The sequence below is a fragment of the Papio anubis genome, chromosome 16 (assembly GCF_008728515.1).
Source record: "Papio anubis isolate 15944 chromosome 16, Panubis1.0, whole genome shotgun sequence".
In the NCBI taxonomy this organism is placed as follows: domain Eukaryota; kingdom Metazoa; phylum Chordata; class Mammalia; order Primates; family Cercopithecidae; genus Papio; species Papio anubis.
The window spans coordinates 9423011-9441374 of record NC_044991.1 but is presented as its reverse complement, the minus strand read 5'-3'; the positions used below and the strand labels follow the sequence as shown (position 1 = coordinate 9441374).

General features: G+C 53.4%; 1 protein-coding gene across 4 annotated transcripts in view; it reads right to left on the bottom strand.

Moving 5' to 3' along the window:
- RANGAP1 (Ran GTPase activating protein 1) overlaps nucleotides 1-18364 on the bottom strand; it is a 53950-nt gene that overhangs the window by 5418 nt on the left and 30168 nt on the right. For all 4 annotated transcript variants that reach the window (XM_031656262.1, XM_031656261.1, XM_031656260.1 and 1 more), the window contains exons 4-12: nucleotides 17095-17154; nucleotides 13804-13983; nucleotides 10636-10770; nucleotides 6574-6732; nucleotides 5039-5152; nucleotides 4521-4620; nucleotides 4350-4434; nucleotides 2963-3146; nucleotides 1212-1331 (exon numbers count right to left, since the gene is read on the bottom strand). In XM_031656262.1, coding sequence (XP_031512122.1) covers nucleotides 1212-1331; nucleotides 2963-3146; nucleotides 4350-4434; nucleotides 4521-4620; nucleotides 5039-5152; nucleotides 6574-6732; nucleotides 10636-10770; nucleotides 13804-13983; nucleotides 17095-17154 — 1137 coding nt within the window. The remainder of the gene's footprint in view (nucleotides 1-1211; nucleotides 1332-2962; nucleotides 3147-4349; nucleotides 4435-4520; nucleotides 4621-5038; nucleotides 5153-6573; nucleotides 6733-10635; nucleotides 10771-13803; nucleotides 13984-17094; nucleotides 17155-18364) is intronic.

Sequence of the window (18364 nt, the reverse complement as noted above, 5' to 3'; positions counted from 1 at the left end):
TGGCTCATGCCTGTAACCCCAGCACTTTGGGAGGCTGAGGTGGGAGAATGGCTTGAGGCCAAAAGTTTGAGACCAGCCTGGGCAACATAGCAAGACCCCATGTCAACAAAAAGGAAAAAAACTAGCCAAGGGTGGTGGTGTGTGCCTACAGTCTCAGCTACTTGGGAGGCTGAGGCAGGAGGACTGCTTGAGCTCAGGAGGTTGAGATTGCAATGAGCCACGATTGCACCACTGGACTCCAGCCAGAGTGACAAAGCAAAACAGTGTCTCTCACACACAAAAAGATCATTTCAGGGACCCAGTGGTCCCCATCTTGAAGAAATAATCTAGGATGTAGACGATACTCACATGCAGAGAAGTTTACCTCAACCTCACTGACAACAGGGAAAAGTGGGCCAGGGAAAACGTCCAGAAATAGTGCCTGGATTTTAAGTGCTACATCCATGCATTGGAATAAAAATCATGAGAAGTTTTACGGGCACAAGAAAGTGATGAATGGTGTTAAACCAAAGTGATAGGCCACAAAAAGGCTTACATCATCTTATTTATCATGTTAAAAGAAACAAAGAACACAGGCAAAACCTAACAAAGCAATTGGCCGAAATGTTAAGCCAACGCTGAGAGTGTGCCCATTTTATTTCTCTATACCTCCGAGCCTCTGTTTTCTTATCTGTAAAATAAGGGCAGCAAAGTCTACATTTCAAGTTGTCAAGAGGGTTAAATAAAATCATGCCCAAATACAGTACCTGACAGAAAATGGATGCCCCAAAGATCACCTCTGAATGAATGAATGAGCCAGCCAACAAGTTAGGCTGGAGTGAGGGCGCCATCCTGCAACAGGCACGCCACTCCCAGAGGGGCCCCGGGCAACAGAGCTGTTCTCCAAGCAGCTGGGCTGACAGAACATGCAGAGAGAAGCCCAGGAGTGGGTGGGCACATGCAAGAGTCCTGAGGAAATTCCCTAACCCCAGTCAGCATGGGAACTGGCGGGCTGCACTTTCTGTAGGCCGAGTGAGGAGGGAACATTTGCAACCCCTGGAGGCTTATAAATACCCTGGACATTTGTGTGTGTTCTAACAGTGGCAGGCCAAGCCTCCCTGCCCCCAGCTGACAGTGTCGCACCCCCAGGTCCCTGAGCTGTTCGTCCCTTTTCTCTAACAGCTCCAGAAGCCACGGCAAGTACAGGGTGGGGGGCAAGGTGTGGTTATTACCTGCTGGGCTATTAACATGGAGCTCTTGGGCCCCAGGCGCAGCAGCTTCTCTGGAGAGGGAAAAGCCAGGAAGGTGGAGACGTCTGCAGGAGGTGGGGAGGACAGCACGGGAGCTGGCTCCTGCGAAGTGGAGGCACAGAGGCTCTGGAGAATTCCGGACCCCAGACTCCCCACCCAGCTGTGCCCATCCCCACACCCGGCACATCCACCCTTCACTCCAGCCCATCTAGGCTCAAAGTCTAGAATTCCTCCTCCCACTCAGCTGCATTTCCCATCTATCAACATCACCTAGAGATGCTGGCCCTGGATGGCTCTTGCTCCAGGAGCCTTTGGGGTCAGGGGGAAGCCACCTCCCTGAGACTCACAAATACGACCAAGAGGATCCTCATCATGACACACAGTGCCCCAGCAACGACTACAGAGGCACATGGGGGCCAAAGTGGGTCCCCGGAGAACTACAGTCCAGCCTGGGTAAGCCCTGCTAGCACCAGAGGTGCCCAGAGAAAAACCCGAATTGAGGCGCACCTAGCCATTTGTTTAACTGCTTCCGTAAACCAGAGAAGCAGCCCAATTCAGCGTAAGTGTGGGGAGTCCTTGTCCAAAGCCAAGTTCTCCAGGAGCTTTTACTTAGGAACCTGACAGGGAATGCAAATGAATGAACTGGAGGTGTGGCAGCCCTGAGGCCACCAGCCCCAGGCCAGACACCAAGTGCCCAAGCCAAGTCACGGCCCAGCCACCATCCCAGGAATGGGGGAGCAGTTCCTAAGGGTCACCAAGACAATCTTCTGGTGGGTGGGAAAAAAAAAATTAGAATTTCTATTCATGCTTATTTGTTTATTCTTTCAGAAATCCTTACGCATATCTTATAATATACGTAATGCAGCAGCACTGCTACTTATAAATAGACATTTATATTGGAATAAATAGAAATATAGGTAATTATGGCCAGGCGCGGTGGCTCAACGCCTGTAATCCCAGCACTTTGGGAGGTTGAGGCGGATGGATCACCTGAGGTCAGGAGTAAAACAAAGACCAGCCTAGCCAACACGGCGAAACCCCGGCTCTACTAAAGATACAAAAATTGGCCAGATGAGGCTGGGTGCAGTGACTCACACCTGTAATCCCAGCACTTTGGGAGGCCGAGGCAGGCGGATCACGAGGTCAGATCAAGACCATCCTGGCTAACATGGTGAAACCCCATGTCTACTAAAAATATAAAAAATTAGCTGGGCATGGTGGCGGGCGCCTGTAGTCCCAGCTACTCAGGAGGCTGAGGCAGGAGAATGGTGTGAACCTGGGAGGCAGAACTTGCAGTGAGCCGAGATCACGCCACTGCACTCCAGCCTGGACGACAAAGCGAGACGCTGTCTCAAAAAAAAAAAAAAAAAAAAAAAAAAAAAAAATTGGCCAGGCGGCAAGCACCTGTAATCCCAGCTATTTGGGAGGCTGAGGCATGAGAATCGCTAGAACCCAGGAGGCAGAGGTTGCAGTGAGCTGAGATCACACCACTGCACTCTAGCCTGGGTGACAAGAGTGAGACTCTATCTCAAAAAAAAAAAGAAAAAAAGAAATATAGGTAACTATCATTACACTGAACCATTTTCTTTTTTTTACTCAATATCATGCAATAAAAAAAAAATGTTTGTGGCTACTGTGCTTAAGGACACACCCCCTACCCCATTGTGAAAGCACCTCAGGATTTCACGTTCTCAGGACCAGGGCTCTGATTGTGGCAAATGATAGAAACTCACCCCAGTGTTAGGGTCCAGAATCTTCTGTGAGGGCGTGGCTGACTTCTCTCCCTGCCCTCCCTGCTGAGGGTCCTCCTCTTCCTCCTCCTCTTCTTCTTCTTCCTCTTCCTCCTCTTCCTCCTCCTCCTCTTCTTCGGCTTCCTCTTCTTCTTCTCCTTCCTCCTCCTCCTCGTCCTCATCGTCACTGCAGAAAGAGCTGGCTGAAGCAGATCCTCTCTACCCAGCAGCCCAGGTTGGCTGTAAGACCTGGCTCCATGAGCCCAGAGACCTCAGCTCAGCCAGGCGGGAGAGAGCCTGGTGGGGTGGGAGCACCTGCTCCCAGGGCAGGGGTAGGTAGATCACCAGAGAAATCCACGCTGTGGACACAAAAGAATCACATCTTGTTTCTGTCCTCGAGGAGCCCCAGGTTTCATGGGGAGACAGAAAACGAAGACAGCTTTGTCACACCCAGAGCCCAGGGCTTGGCAGGAACACTGCGCAGGTTGAGATGCCAGGGCAGGGGGCGCCCATATCCACATGACCTCAGGAAGCTACAGGCGTGGGGGAGGAAGAAGAGTAGGGGTGTCCTTGCCCCACAGGAAGGCTGGTCCATTTCCGAGGGACTGTGGGACCTGTGAGGTTCAGCCACCTCGGAGTCCCCAGTTCCCAGCCTCAGCTCAGGGCCTAGCACCGAGGAGACACGACTGAGTATCTGACGCATGAATGAGGCTGACTTGGAGATGAAAGGAGTACAGGGAGCCAGGTGCTGATGGCCCAACCGGACTTGGATCCACAAGATGGCCACTCCCCGGTCACCCACCTTCGCCTCCAGGTAGACTCCCCAGACCCCACAGTCTCTTCCTTTCTAGAGTCAGCATCTTAAGAACAATACTGAGTGCAGCCCCTTCTGGCTACCCCCACCTCCCACCCCCATCACTTCCCAGGCCCTACCACAACAGGATGAGATCTGGCCTCACCCCTTCAGAGGCCTCCCCAACTCCACCACTCTACAGGGTGGCCCCGCTTAGCCCGGACGAGATCCTCTGTTGAATGGACAATTCATTCTGTCTCCCCCATCATGAGACAGAAACCCTGAGTGTCCCACCCTTATAGCCCTGATGCCTAGTGTATGACCTGGTACATAACAGGAGTGCAACCAACATTTCTGAATAAATACAAGTAGAAACAAATAAAGGGGCCAGGTGTGGTGGTGGGTGCCTGTAATCCCAGCTACTTGGGAGGCCGAGGCAGGAGAATCGCTTGAACCCAGGAGGTGGAAGCTGCAGTGAGCTGAGATCGCACCACTGTACTTTAGCCTGGGCAACAGAGCAAGACTCCGTCTCAAGAAAAAGAAAGAAAGGAATGGCCTGACCCCGATCTCTGGGGCCACCCACCCTGAGTTCCCTACCTGAGGGACGCCAGCACCTTGGCCATGTTGAAGCCCTCCAGCACCTCCTGAAGCTGTTCACAGCCTTCTTCTCCCAGGGTGTTGCCTGCTCAAGGGGAGGGAAGAGCAGTCAGCCCGGGGTGCCAGGGCCAGCCCAGCAGACCTGTGCAGAGGCCTCCCCCATCTGACTACCGTTCAGGTCCAGCTTCTCCAGCTCAGTTTTGTCTGCCATGGCCTCGGCAACAGCCAGGGCAGCGTCCCTCTTGATTTCACAGAATGACAAGTTCAGCTCCTGAAAATAAGAGGAAGGGTTGGAGGCAGGCAGAAACCCAGGCCAGGACACCAGGTTCTACTCTAAGCCTCAGTTTCCCCAAGTGAGAATATGGCAGGCTCTGTCCTCAGGATTGGGCAAAGTGGGCAGGAAGAATAACACCAACAACAAAAATAATGCCCTGCAACCAACGATGAGTCACGTACTGAGTGTGTTTACTATACGACAGTGACGTACACCACCCCCTGCCTCCCACTCTAGAAATGAAGAAACCATGGCTCAGAGGGGTGTGCAGGCTCACACAGCATCACAGAGCCCGAAGTGGGGGAGCTGGGATATGGATGCAGGCCTGCCTGCCTTCAGACCAGACCCCTGCGCCCCCAGCCACCCCACCACCCACAGACCCCAGAGGGAGGACGTCAGGCGTCCAGGCTGGCACCTTTAGCTTGGGCAGGCCGCCACGGATGGCATCTGCAATGGCAACGGCACCCTTGGAGCGCACGAGGCAGTCCCCAAAATTGATCACCTCCACCTGCCGCAAGGTCTTCAAGGTCTGCAAGGTGGAAGTAAGGGTCCAGAGTGAGGGTGCAGGCCACACGCCAGCCCTCAGCAAGCCCCGGGGGCCCCACACGGTCACATCCCACACCAGCCACCACACACTGTCCTTCTCTGCAAGTCACTAGCTTTGCTGTCTTCTTGTAGGCCTCTGGGTCCCTGGCCAAACCTCCTCCACCCTACTCCCCACGTTACGGCCAGAACTCTTCCTGAGACCAACCGAGCAAGGCTCCTGCCCCAGTCTCTGGGCCTTCCACACATAAGCTGATCCCTCTGCCTGAAACACCCATCACCCACCCTCTCTCTAGAAAAAGACCACTTGTCCTATGGCCGGGCACGGTGGCTCACGCCTGTAATCCCAGCACTATGGGAGGCTGAGGCGGGTGGATCACGAGGTCAGGAGATCAAGACCATCCTGGCTAACACGGTGAAACCCTGTCTCTACTTAAAATACAAAGAATTAGCCAGGTGTGGTGGCGGGCACCTGTAGTCCCAGCTACTCAGGAAGCTAAGGCAGGAGAATGGCATGAATCCGGGAGGTGGAGCTTGCAGTGAGCCAAGATCACACCACTGCACTCCAGCCTGGGCGACAGAGCGAGACTCCGTCACAAAAAAAACAAAAAACAAAAAACAAAACCATTATCCTATACAATTTAGCCAAAATGTGATCTCTTCCAGGAAGCCTGCCCTAAGTGTGATTTGAACTTCCTTCTGGCGTGTTCCCCAACACCTGCACACATCTCTGCTAACACATAGGCAGCCGGACTAGCCTTCTGTGGGGCCACGGGGCCCTGGCAACCAAGAAGCCACTGCGTTCAAAGCCCGGCACTGTTACCACCGGCAGCTTCCTTCCCTCCTTGAGCTAGGGTCTCCCTGAAGGCAGAGTCTTTGGCTCAACCCTGTTGGCCTGCACTTAGTACAAAGCCAAGCACTATATGGGGGCTCAGAAAAAGCTGCTGGGCGGGGCACAGTGGCATGCACCTGTAATCCCAGCTACTCAGGTTGAGATGGGAGGATCACTTGGGCCCAGAAGTTCAAGACCAGCCTGGGCAACAGTAAGACTCTGTCTCAAAAAGTGGTAATAAATAACAAAACAAACAGCAGCTGCTGAACAAATCAACCAGGAAAACAGATGTGGGGAGCAGCCTGAGAACCAAACCAGCGCCAGTCGCTGGGGGCCACAGAGGCAGCTCAGAAGGTGGCATGAAGGATCGGAGCTGCCCGAGGAGGGTGCGGGTTACCTTGTGACCTGAAACCCTGTTTAGGACGTGTTCAAAGAGCTGGACCCATGGGGCACACACCCAGGGGGCAGGCAGGGGACAGAGCAGTCCCTGCTAAACGGAGGCCCGGCTTCCCTGGAAAGACAGCCGCCAGCCTCTGTCTTGCGTGTCGCAACTGGCTCTGCCACACTCGCCTCACCTCGGCCATGGCCACGGCTCCCTTCTCGGTGAAGGTGTTGTCGTTCAGGTTGATGACCCGCAGCAGGGGGTTGACGGCGAAAGCCTGGGCCAGAGCAGTGACACCAGGGTGGTTGATCCCATTCTGTGGCATGTGGACTTCCTCCAGGGTCCCGATGACCTGTGAGGAGCAGGCAGAGAGTGGAGGGGGCCCTGAGTGCCAGGTGACATCCAGCAGGCGGGAGAGCAATTCCACACAGCAGGCATAGGAATGGGCTGCCGCCAGCACAGGGCAGGAGCTCGTCTGTGGGATTCTGGGGCATGGCTGCATCTGACTCTTTCCACAACCTCATGAGGGAGTCCTACTGCCTGGGATAGGATCTCCACCAGAGAAAAGACTAGGGATCAAAGAGGCAAAGTGACTTGCCCAGGGTCACAGAGCTCTAGATCCAGTAGGTCGATTTCTTGTTCTCAGTCTGGTATCCTCTGCACAGAGGGGACCCTGGCTGTGGTGGGCAGTCACTCACGGCCCTTCTCTAGATGACACAGCTCCATGTGACCTTTCTTTCTTGGGGCCCTCCTACCCCACCCACCTACACAACATAACCCCTTCGACATAGCGTGTCCTTCTCTGGGGATGAGGGGGGTCTTCCCTGGGCCACGCAGCCCTATCGCAGCCTGGCATTTTGATACCCATTCTCTCTGCCTGGAACATTCTGTCTCCTTATTTTATTTTCATTTTTTTTCTTTTTTTGAGATGGAGTCTCATTCTGTCGCCCAGGCTGGAGTGCAGTGGTATGATCTTGGCTCACTGCAACCTCCACCTCCTGAGTTCAAGTGATTCTCCTGCCTCAGCCTCCTGAGTAGCTGGGATTATAGGCACGCACCACCATACCTAATTTTGTATGTTTAGTAGAGATGGGGTTTCACCATGTTGGCCAGGCTGGTCTTGAACTCCTGACCTCAGGTGATCCAGCGTCCTTGGCCTCTCAAAGTGCTGGGATTACGGGCGTGAGCCACCACACCCGGCCAGTCAGCACTTTCTTGACAGGCTAACTCATATGAGTTCTAGGGCTCTTGTTTTGGTCATCTCCTCTCCCAGGAAGGCTTCCTGATTCCCCCAGGCAGGGTCCAGTGCTCTTCCTCTGTGCTCCCGGAGCACCTGGTCCCTCCTCTATCACGGCGGTCCTCACCCTGCCTACATTCAAAGCCTATATTCCATCTGCACCCCATCAGCCCCTGAGCTTTGGAGGAGAGGGCCATGTCCCAGTCTCCACTGTGACCCAGGACTGAGGGTAGGCCTGGCATAACTGTGCCAAGGAGCCTTCCGCAGTCCTCGGGTGCTCAGTGAAGCATGGGGCGATGGGGGTAGCGGGTGGTCCACAAATAAACACAGGAAGGCAACTGAGGCACACTCCAGGTCAGGCCTCCTTAATATTTTCTGTGCCATGAACCCTTCAGGCTGTCTGGTGAAGCCCCTGGGTCCCCTCTGCGAAAAATGTTTTTTAAAATTTTAAGATAAATTATACAGAATTACAAAGGAAATCAACTCAGAACAGTTATCAAAACATTTAGGAAAAAACTCCAAACACGTGCTGTAGTGATATACAAACAACTTCTTCTTTTTTGAGATGGAGTCTCGCTCTGTCGCCCAGGCTGGAATGCAGTGGTGCAATCTCGGCTCACTGAAAGCTCCGCCTCCCAGGTTCACGCCATTCTCCTGCCTCAGCCTCCCAAGTAGCTCGGACTACAGGTGTCTGCCACCACGCCCGGCTAATTTTTTGCTTTTGTATTTTTAGTAGAGATGGGGTTTCACAGTGTTAACCAGGATGGTCTTGATCTCCTGACCTCGTGATCCACCTGCCTTGGCCTCCCAAAGTGGTGGGATTACAGGCGTGAGCCACCGCATCCAGCCACAAACTTCTTGTTAATGCACTAAATAAGATCTAGGGGTGGGTTCGCTATTACTGTAATTTTGATGTAGTGAGAAATATTTCTATATATCAGCAATGATTATAACTTCACATGAAATATCTGTGATTTCCACTGGGGATAAAGTCACAAGATTTTCTTTTTATTTATTTATTTATTTATGAGAGTGTCTCGCTCAGTCGCCCAGGCTGGAGTGCAGTGGTGTGATCTTGGCTCACTACAAGCTCTGCCTCCCAGGTTCACACCATTCTCCTGCCTCAGCCTCCCAAGTAGCTGGGACTACAGGTGCCTATCACCATGCCCAGCTAATTTGTATTTTTAGTAGAGACAAGGTTTCACTGTGTTAGCCAGAATGGTGTCGATCTCCTGACCTCATGATCTGCCCGTCTCAGCCTCCCACAGTGCTGGGATTACAGGCTTGAGCCACCGCACCCGTCATTTATTTTTTAAAAAATTTTAGGCTGGGCACAGTGGCTTATGCCTATAATCCCAGCACTTTAGGAGGCCAAGGCGGGTGGATCACCTGAGGTCAGGAGTTTGAGACCAGTCTGGTTAACATGGTGAAACCCCATCTCTACTAAAATACAAAAATTAACATGGTGGTGTGCACCTGTAGTCCCAGCTAATCGGAAGACTGAGGTGGGAGGATCACTTGAGCCTGGGAAGCTGAAACTGCAGTGGGCCGAGATTGCTACTGGTGCACTCCAGCCTGGCCACAGGGTGAGACCCTGTCTCAATAAATTGCTTGTTTGGTTCAGGGGCTACACGTGCTTGTTTGTTATGTGGGTTATTCACAGGCCTTTCTAATGCTGTGAGGTTTACTGTCTACGTTCATGATCAAAAGTCACACTACATACTTTAGCTATGTTGGCGATAAATAATGATGTTATTTTTTCCTCATCCATGTTCACAGACCCCCGAATTCTATCCACAGACTGGAGGGGATTAAGAACTCCCATTCGAAGCCCACCAGAGGACACCTATGAAGGCTCAACACAACCACAGCACAACACCTACTCCTAGTGCACTGAGGACAGCAGGCTGAGGGCAGGGAGGGGTCCAAGGATGGCCGCGAGGCGCCCTCCAGCTCGAGGAGGGAGCGGGGGCTCCCCTGCAGCCAGGGGTGCGGGAGACACAAGGCAGATCTCTATGGTGTTCACTTGGCACTGAAGCAGGCAAGGGGTGTCTATAGGCAGGCTCTGTGGGCAGGCAGGACAGTGGGTGCCATTCCGGCCCGTACGAGCAATGCTCCTAGGATACTGTTTGGTGAAGAAAACACTTAAATGAAGAGAAGAGGGGTTGGGCGTGGTGGCTCATGCCTGTAATCCCAGCACTTTGGGAGACCCAGGTGGGCAGATCACTTGAGGTCAGGAGTTCAAGACCACCTGGCCAACATGGCAAAACCCTGTCTCTAATAAAAATACAAAAATTAGCCGGGTGTGGTGGTGGGTGCCTGTAATTCCAGCTACTCGGGAGGCTAAGGCAGAACTGCTTGAACCTGGGAGGCGGAGACTGCAGTGAGCCAAGATTGTGCCACTGCACTCCAGCATAGGTGACAGAATGAGACTGCCTCAAAAAAAAAAAAAAAAAAGAGAAGAGGGAGACAGACCCCAAAGTTTTCAGTCCTGTTAGGGGCAAATGTGGCCTTCTGCTGGCACTCGCAGTCGGGGACTCAGCAATGTCCTGGGGGGATGGGGAGAGGAGAGTGGAAGAGCAGGGACAGGGTCACCTGAGAGCACCTCATCTGGCCCCTGAGCCCTGCGGATGCCCCTGCCTGTCTCCCTGTCTTGGGAAGTCTGGTATGTTCCTTCTCTGTGCCCCACACCAGGGGCTGGACCAGGCTACTGTCAGTACTCCCGCCATCTCATTTCACCACTTCTGAGCCTGGCAGATGACACTCTTTGGTCAGAGCGGCCTGCCTGGCCTGAAGCCCCGCAGGGGGCTGCTGCTGGCTTACCTGAGGGAACAGTCACACACCTTTCCAGAAATGCATGACAGGAATTTTCAGATGGGCTAACAGGCTTGGAGGGGGCACGTGACGCCCCAGGTCTCTCGGCTGAGTGCCAGCCAGGGATTTGCATCTAGGACTGTCAGCCTACTACACCAAGTGCACCTCAGGGTCACGGGGGCAGGATGGACAGAAACCACTCACCCTAAAAGCTTCTGCCAAGGCAGTGGCACCATCGTTCTCCAGACGGTTTCTGCCAGCCACGAAGACCTTCAGGGCCAGAGGCTTGCCTTGGGCACTGGATTTCCGGTGACACTCGGTCAGAGCTGCAGCCAGGATCTGTGGGGAAAGGTAAGGGGCCCAGGCCATGGGCAGGAGCCCCTTCTCCCAGTGGGGCGGCCACTGCCACCGAACTGCTCTTCAACATCCCACGCCACCCACCGGTGCAGGCCGGGGGATACAGGACTGCTAACAGCACAATAGTCACACCTTCCATGTGCCCAGCACTTCAGTTTACAAAAGGTTTTTACATTTAATGCTGTGTCACACCAGCCTGAGAGGTCTAGCTTCACTTCGGAGACTGAGGAAAGGGAGAGACCACATGGAGTGGACGAACTTTCAGCCAGGTCCAGGGGAGGGACTTCCTAGTCAGCTTACCTCACTGTCTAAGGCCCTCTGCTAGGTGGGAAAATCATGACTCCTGTTTTCCAGCTGAAGAAACTCAGGGTAAGGGGAACGGAAACTTTCTTATGGTCAATAAACAAGTGGTGGACTCTGGACCAGAGCCCAAATCCTCCAGCTTCTCTTCCACATACCACAATGTCCAAGGGAGCCAGCTGCCAAGTCCATGGTCCAGAAGGACCTGTCTGATACATGCCTGTATCTAAGCTGGCCAGGCACAGCAGGGGCTTGCCTGTTGGCAGTAAAAACCTAACACCCAGCTTGTCCTGTCCCTGGTGTGGTGCCAGGAAGTAGCTTCTACCCTGGTTACACCAATAGGCAAAGCACTGAAAAACGGAGACTGACAGATGGGAATCAGAGCCCATAGTAAATGCGACACAAAAGAATCATGAGTGAGTGCACCAAGAGAGAAGTGAGATTTACGGAACACCTGACGTTTGCAGAGCACCTGCTAGGGCCTGGGCACCCTCGGCATATTTTCTCGTTTCAACCTCAACACTAGCCTGGGAGGAGGCAGGTGGGATTGGCCGTACTTTACAGATGAGGAAGCTGAGGCTCTGAGAGGTGAGTGAATCGGCCAAGGTCACCCAGCAAATATTTAGCAAAGCCACACATGGCGGGTAGGTTGGCCTAACTCCTGGCATGAGACTGCACATAGCCGTCCTTGAGGAACAGAAGAGCCAGCACCTGCCTGACTCCACGGTGGTGATGTGGATCATGTATACACTTAGGGTAGAGGCATCAAACTTCTGCCAAAGACCAGCCTCTGAGGAAGCTCCTCAGCAGCAGCAGCTGACTGCTAGGTCACCCCCATTCTCCCCGATTCCTTGGAGGCCACATGGTGAGGGCCTTAGCTCCTGAAGGAGTCCAACTTGGGTATGGAGAGTTCCCTAGCACAGGGCCACGCCTCTTGCCCCGTTGACTCCTCTGGGCCCTCTTATTCTCATGGTGCATGGCACAGAAACCACACTAAACACACTGTCCAGAAGAAAAAGATGCCAAAGGACCTGCAGGCTTTGGTTAGACACCCAGACTACGGCGTCTGAGTTCCCAAGAGGCGCAGGTAGGCAAGGCCAAGAACCAGAGACCTAATCAAATTAGTGGTCCGAGGCGCAGAGAACCATTAATCAAACTCCACGGTGGGCCTGTCTGCCCAGGAAGCCCTCTGGTCCTGGGGTTCAAAACTCATTCCCCAACTCATCCCACTGCAAGTACAGGACAGGACAGACAAGCCCTGGCTAGTAGGAAAGCTCCCTTAGCCTCAGTTTCCAGACACTGCCGGACGGGAGAAGGGAAGTAATGGAAGGAAAACTGAAGCATTTTGCTAGAATAGAGTCTCTGGCTCTCCCAGCATATCCCACTCATTCTAGGTTGGGCCGCACCTGCTTTCTGTGCTGATGCAAACATTTTTTTATATATATATATTTTTCTGAGACGGAATTTCGCTCTTGTTGCCTATGCTGGAGTGCAGTGCTACCATCTCAGCTCACTGCAACCTCCACCTCCTGGGTCAATCAATTCTCCTGCCTCAGCCTCCTGAGTAGCTGGGACTACAGGTGCCTGCCACCACGTCCAGCTAATTTTTGTATTTTTAGTAGAGTTTCACCATGTTGGCCAGGCTGGTCTCGAACTCCTGACCTCAGGTGATCCACCCGCCTTGGCCTCCCAAAGTGTTGGAATTACAGGCATGAGCCACTGCGCCACTGTGCCCGGCGCATTTTTATATCTTAACACAGGGACAGCTTATTGCCCAAGTGGACTTGGGGGAGGGCTGTCTAACACAGGCACAGAGCCTGCCCCTGCTCACCCTCACATCAGGCCGAGGGCCACAGGCACCCTCTGCAGGGTAGGCCACTCCAGCTCCTCAGCCTGGGGCACCACGGGCCTCACTGCACTAGCTATGTGATCCACTCCACCCACCTCTCTAAGCTTATGCTGAGTCATGTGGAAAAATGGGGATGGCACCACCCACCTTTGAGTGTGGGTGGGAAAAGTTAAAGTATTGCATATTCAAATAAGATGTCCCCAACTGCTGTTAGTTCCCAGTGCCCTTTTCTCCCTTTGATTAGAAAGTGTGTGCAGGGGTTGCAGCCTGGCACTCAGCGTTCTCCAACCCTGGGTCTAAAGGCACTGGGATGGAGTTGGAAGAGAGTAACACGCAGGCTGCCCTTGATGCAGGTTCTGGGAAGCAAAGAAGCTCCACTCTACACTGACTAGCCCAACGTGAAGCTCTACACTAACCTTGCCTGGGGGACGCCCCCCGCCACCCTGGGGGCAAGGCCCTGTCCAGGAATAAAGGTGAGCTGTGACAGTGCCTCCCTGAGCAGACGCTCCTCTTTTCAGGCTCCCTCCTCCGCCTGTGTGCCAGGCTCTACTAGCTGCTCTGTGGGTACAGTGAGTGTAGGGATGCCCCAAGCCCTGAGTTTTGCAGAGCCAGCAGGCTGGAGCAGGTATGCAGCGGCACTCCCTCTGCGTTGCCAAGCCAACCCAAGAACTTGGGATGGTTGCTTGGCAACCCCACCCTCATGGATGCCTCTACCCTCCAGCCACAGGCTGCTGCCTTTGAGGCCTTTCTCTTTTGAAAACAACGGCTGACCATCCCAGATGGTGGTGGCCAAGGGCCAGGGCACATATATCAGACGGATGTGGATGGCCCAGGGGACCCTGCGGGGAGAGGGCTGCCACACCCACCTTGCCGCCACCGATGCCCATGCCACAGTTGTTGAGCTTGAGTTCGTGCAGGGTGAAGCAGGCTGAGCTCTTGAGCAGGGCCTCGAAGCCTTGCACACCGTCGGGCCCAAACGCGTTGTCACTTAAGTCCAGCTCCACCAGCTGGGCCCCAGCTGTGATGAGTCCTTCCCCTAGTGAGATCTGGGCACAGAGGAAGCTCGTGTCAGTTTCACAGACACCCAGCAGGTGCTGCTTCTGTGCCAGGCCCAGCTCTGCCTTCCAAGGACACCCCGGCTGGTGCAGAACCAGCACGCACACAAACCATTTCGGTATTCTTTTTTTTTTTTGAGACGGAGTCTCGCTCTGTTGCCCAGGCTGGAGTGCAGTGGCCGGATCTCAGCTCACTGCAAGCTCCGCCTCCCGGGTTTACGCCATTCTCCTGCCTCAGCCTCCCGAGTAGCTGGGACTACAGGCGCCCGCCACCACGCCCGGCTATTTTTTTGTATTTTTTAGTAGAGACGGGGTTTCACCGGGTTAGCCAGGATGGTCTTGATCTCCTGACCTCATGATCCGCCTGTCTCGGCCTCCCAAAGTGCTGGGATTACAGGCTTGAGCCACTCGGTATTCTTAAGACTGGAAACTCTGCAAAGGGCTCCTAACAGCTGGAAAGTGGGGTGTGCGTATGCATGGGGTGGCCTGGGAAGGCTCCTTGTAAGAGGTGGCATTTGGGCTTAGTCTGAATGAGAATCAGCTGGTCAATATGAGAAGACTCCAGGCAGCTGAAAAACAGGAGCAGAGAGACATAAGCATGAAGCAGCAGGCTGTGAGCCTGGGGGCAAGCTGTGGGTAGACTCCAGAAGACAACATGGCATGGGCTTTGGGTGGAAGGGAAGTGAGGGCTCAGATCAGGCAAGAGCCTTGAATGCCAGGCCAAGAACTGTGAGCCTCAGCCCGAGAGCACTAGGCTTTGAGGTGGCTGAGGGATACGGAAGTAACATCCCCGGACCCGAAGAGAGCAGATGCATAGGAAGATGGGCTGGAGTGCCCTCCCGGGAGTGTGAGGCAGCAACACTGGCAACAGAGAGGGGACCTGCCGGCCAGTGTGACAAGTGCAGGAGAGAAGCTGCCTGTTCACGGAGCAGGGGACATGCCAAAGCTAGTGGTTCCCTGGACATGCGGGAGGAGGGAGGGGGGACCACAAATGCCTCCAGGGTTTCTGGTGGTGACTGGCAGATGGAGGTGGCCATCTCCAAGCCACGGCCAGGATCAGCTTTGGCAGGAGGATCTGGAGCTCTCCTGGAAACCTCCTGGGCTGGAGAGAGCTACACTCCCTCATCCCACCAGGAGAAATGGTCAGAGAGGAGGCTCTGCCAGAGACTGGGGCAGAAAGAGAGTTTTCTTCACCATCTTTTCTAACTTGAAATTCTTTTTTTTTTTGAGATGGATTCTTGCTCTCTCTCGCCCAGGCTGCAATGTAATGGCACGATCTCAGCTCACTGTAACCTTCACCTCCCAGGTTCAAGTGATTCTTCTGCCTCAGCATCCTGAGTAGCTGGGATTACACACACCTGCCATCATGCCCCGCTAATTTTTGTACTTTTGTAGACACAGGGTTTCAGCATGTTGGCCAGGCTGGTCTTTAACTCCTGACCTCAGGTGATCTGCCTCCGCTCAGCCTCCCAAAGTGCTGGGATTACAGTTGTGAGCCACTGCATCCGGCCTGACTTGAAATTCTTTTATATACAATCACTGAAATGAATTTCCTTTTTTTTTTTTTTTTGAGACGTAGTCTTGCTCTGTCTCCCAGGTTGGAGTACAGTGGCATGATTTTGGCTCACTGCAACCTCCACCTTCTGGGTTCAAGCAATTCTCCCGCCTGAGCCTCCCAAGTAGCTGGGAACACAGGCAGGTGCCATCATGCCCAGCTAATTTTTGTATTTTTAGTAAAGACAGGGTTTTGCCATGTTGGCCAGGCTGGTATCAAACTCCTGACCTCAAGTGATCTGCCCACCTCGGCCTCCCAAAGTGCTGGGATTATAGGCAGGAGCCACCACACCCAGCCAGAAATGAATTTTCTTAACCTACATTCCAAATCCTAGCCTCACAAGCCAGGTGCAGTGGCACGCACCTGTAATCCCAGCTACTTGGGAGGCTGACGTAGGAGGAATGTTTGAGCCCAGGAGTTCAAGACCAGCCTGGGTGACATAGCAAGACCCTGTCTTTAAAAAAAAATAAAGGCCGGGCGCAGTGGCTCACGCCTGTAATCCCAGCGCTTTGGGAGGCCGAGGCAGGTGGATCACGAGGTCAGGAGATCAAGACCATTCTGGCGAACACGGTGAAACCCTGTCTCTACTAAAAAATACAAAAAACTAGCCGGGCGAGGTGGCGGGCGCCTGTAGTCCCAGCTACTCGGGAGGCTGAGGCAGGAGAATTGTGTGACCCTGGGAGGCGGAGCTTGCAGTGAGCTGAGATCGCACCACTGCACTCCAGCCTGGGTGACAGAGCGAGACTCCGTCTCAAAAATAAAATAAAACAAAATTTTAAAAATAAAACATAAAAAGAGGCTGGGCACAACCAGGGTGAGGGGCTCAGTAACATTGGTGTGCGCACTCATCACTGACCAGAAATCTGCACCCTCAAGGCCTGCCGTGTGCAGCCCCGTGCCAGGAAGACACACCGAGAGGCTGCCGACCTGAAGAGACAGCCAGCCCTGCTCTCTTCCCTCGGCCAGGCAAGCCTTTCTGTGTTGCCCCTTTCTATTTCCTTCCACACACCCGCACACACGCACTCAGAGACCGGGAACTCAACGCAAGTCAGTCTGAGCCCTGGGAATGAGGAAATGGGAAGCCACCCACGGCGGCAGCAAACCAAAGCAGAGAGTGGTGTGGAGAAAGGGAGGAGCCAGAGAAAGACGGGGACGGCTACATGGGCTGTGTGCAGAGAAGTCACGAAGGAGCAGGACTGTGAGGTGCAGGAAGGGGTTGCTGGGAAAGGCGGGGCATCGTATTGGGGTGAAATCCACAGTGAACCAAACCACGCAGCTCAGGAGGACCCAGGAGTGTGTAGTCTCAGCTCTCCCACCTCCCCGAAGTCCCCGCCCTTGGGGTTCCTCCCCTGTCAGTCTCCATGCTCCCACCCTCCCCTCCTGTCAGAACACAGGGCACATGCTGGGCTTGCCAGGCTTCCATTCCAGCAGCTCAATCACCCACAGGGCTTATCTTAGGCTCCAGAAAGAATAAAGTTCGAGAAAAGCCCTGGGAACTGCCAAAGAGGGTCCTGTGTGTGGAGGGGAGGAACAGCTCATTTGCTTACCAGGGCTGGTGGGATCTCAGTCCGCAGCCTCCCTGTGAACATGTCGCTCCAGTGGCAGCGCTGTGGCGGAAAGAAGACAAGAGTTAGTGGGAGAGGCCCCTGGAAGGCCTACAGTGAAGCCTCATCCTGGTGGATTTGAACTACCTGAGCATCGCAAGACTTCTTTTTTTTTTTTTTGAGATGGAGTTTCGCTCTTGTTGCCCAGGCTGGAGCGCAGTGGCGCGATCTCGGCTGACCACAACCTGCGCCTCCCGGGTTCAAGTAATTCTCCTGCCTGTGTCTCCGGAGTAGCTGGGATTACAGACATCTGCCACTATGCCTGGCAACTTTTGTATTTTTCGTAGAGACAAGGTTTCTCCATTTTGGTCAGGCTGGTCTCAAACTCCCGACCTTAGGTGATCTGCCCACCTCGGCCTCCAAAAGTGCTGGGATTACAGGTGTGAGCCACCGCACCCAGCCCGCAAGACTTAATTGAGCTTTGTTTGTGAAAAGCTGGACCCATTCTGGCTGTAGTTGGTGGGACCTGGAGTCCTGTTCTCAAATCAAGAGGCATCCAAGGGTTATTGGGGGCTCAGAAGTGTCAGGAAAATCCCTGACTTATACAACCCTCTACGTGGACGTGTAATATAGTTATGGATGACAGAGAAACATGAACGTAAACAACACAGAATTCCGTGTTGAGGGCCAGTGGCTCACGCCTGTGATCCCAGCACTTTGGGAGGCCAATGCGGGCAGATCACTTGAGGTCAGGAGTTCCAGACCAACCTGGCCAATATAGTGAAACCCCATCTCTACTAAAAATACAAAAATGAGCATAGTGATGGGGACTTTTTAATAAAGGGAGAACAGGCCTAGGCTCAGAGTCATTAAATAGCAACAGCATCAAACAATAATTCAGTAACACTATTTTCTTTCCTTTATTGTAAGGAATGCCAGCTTTCCATTCATAGAAGTGCTTTGAAATTACATGAAAGTTAGCTGTTTTCTTCATTTTTTTTAAGAGATGGATTCTCACTCTGTCGCCTAGGCTGGAGTGCAGTGGCACAATCATAGCTCACTGTAACCCTGACCTAGTGGCCTCAAGCGACCCTCCCACCTTAGCCTCCAGAGTACCTGCAATTACAGGCATGTGACACCACTCCTGGTATGATTTAAAGAAAGTATTAAGCAATTCATGAAGATAGTAGATTGGTAGTTACCAGAGGCCTGGAAGGTTAGAGGGAGGGGAGGCTGAAGGTTAATTAATGGAGACAAGTATAAAGTTAGAAGA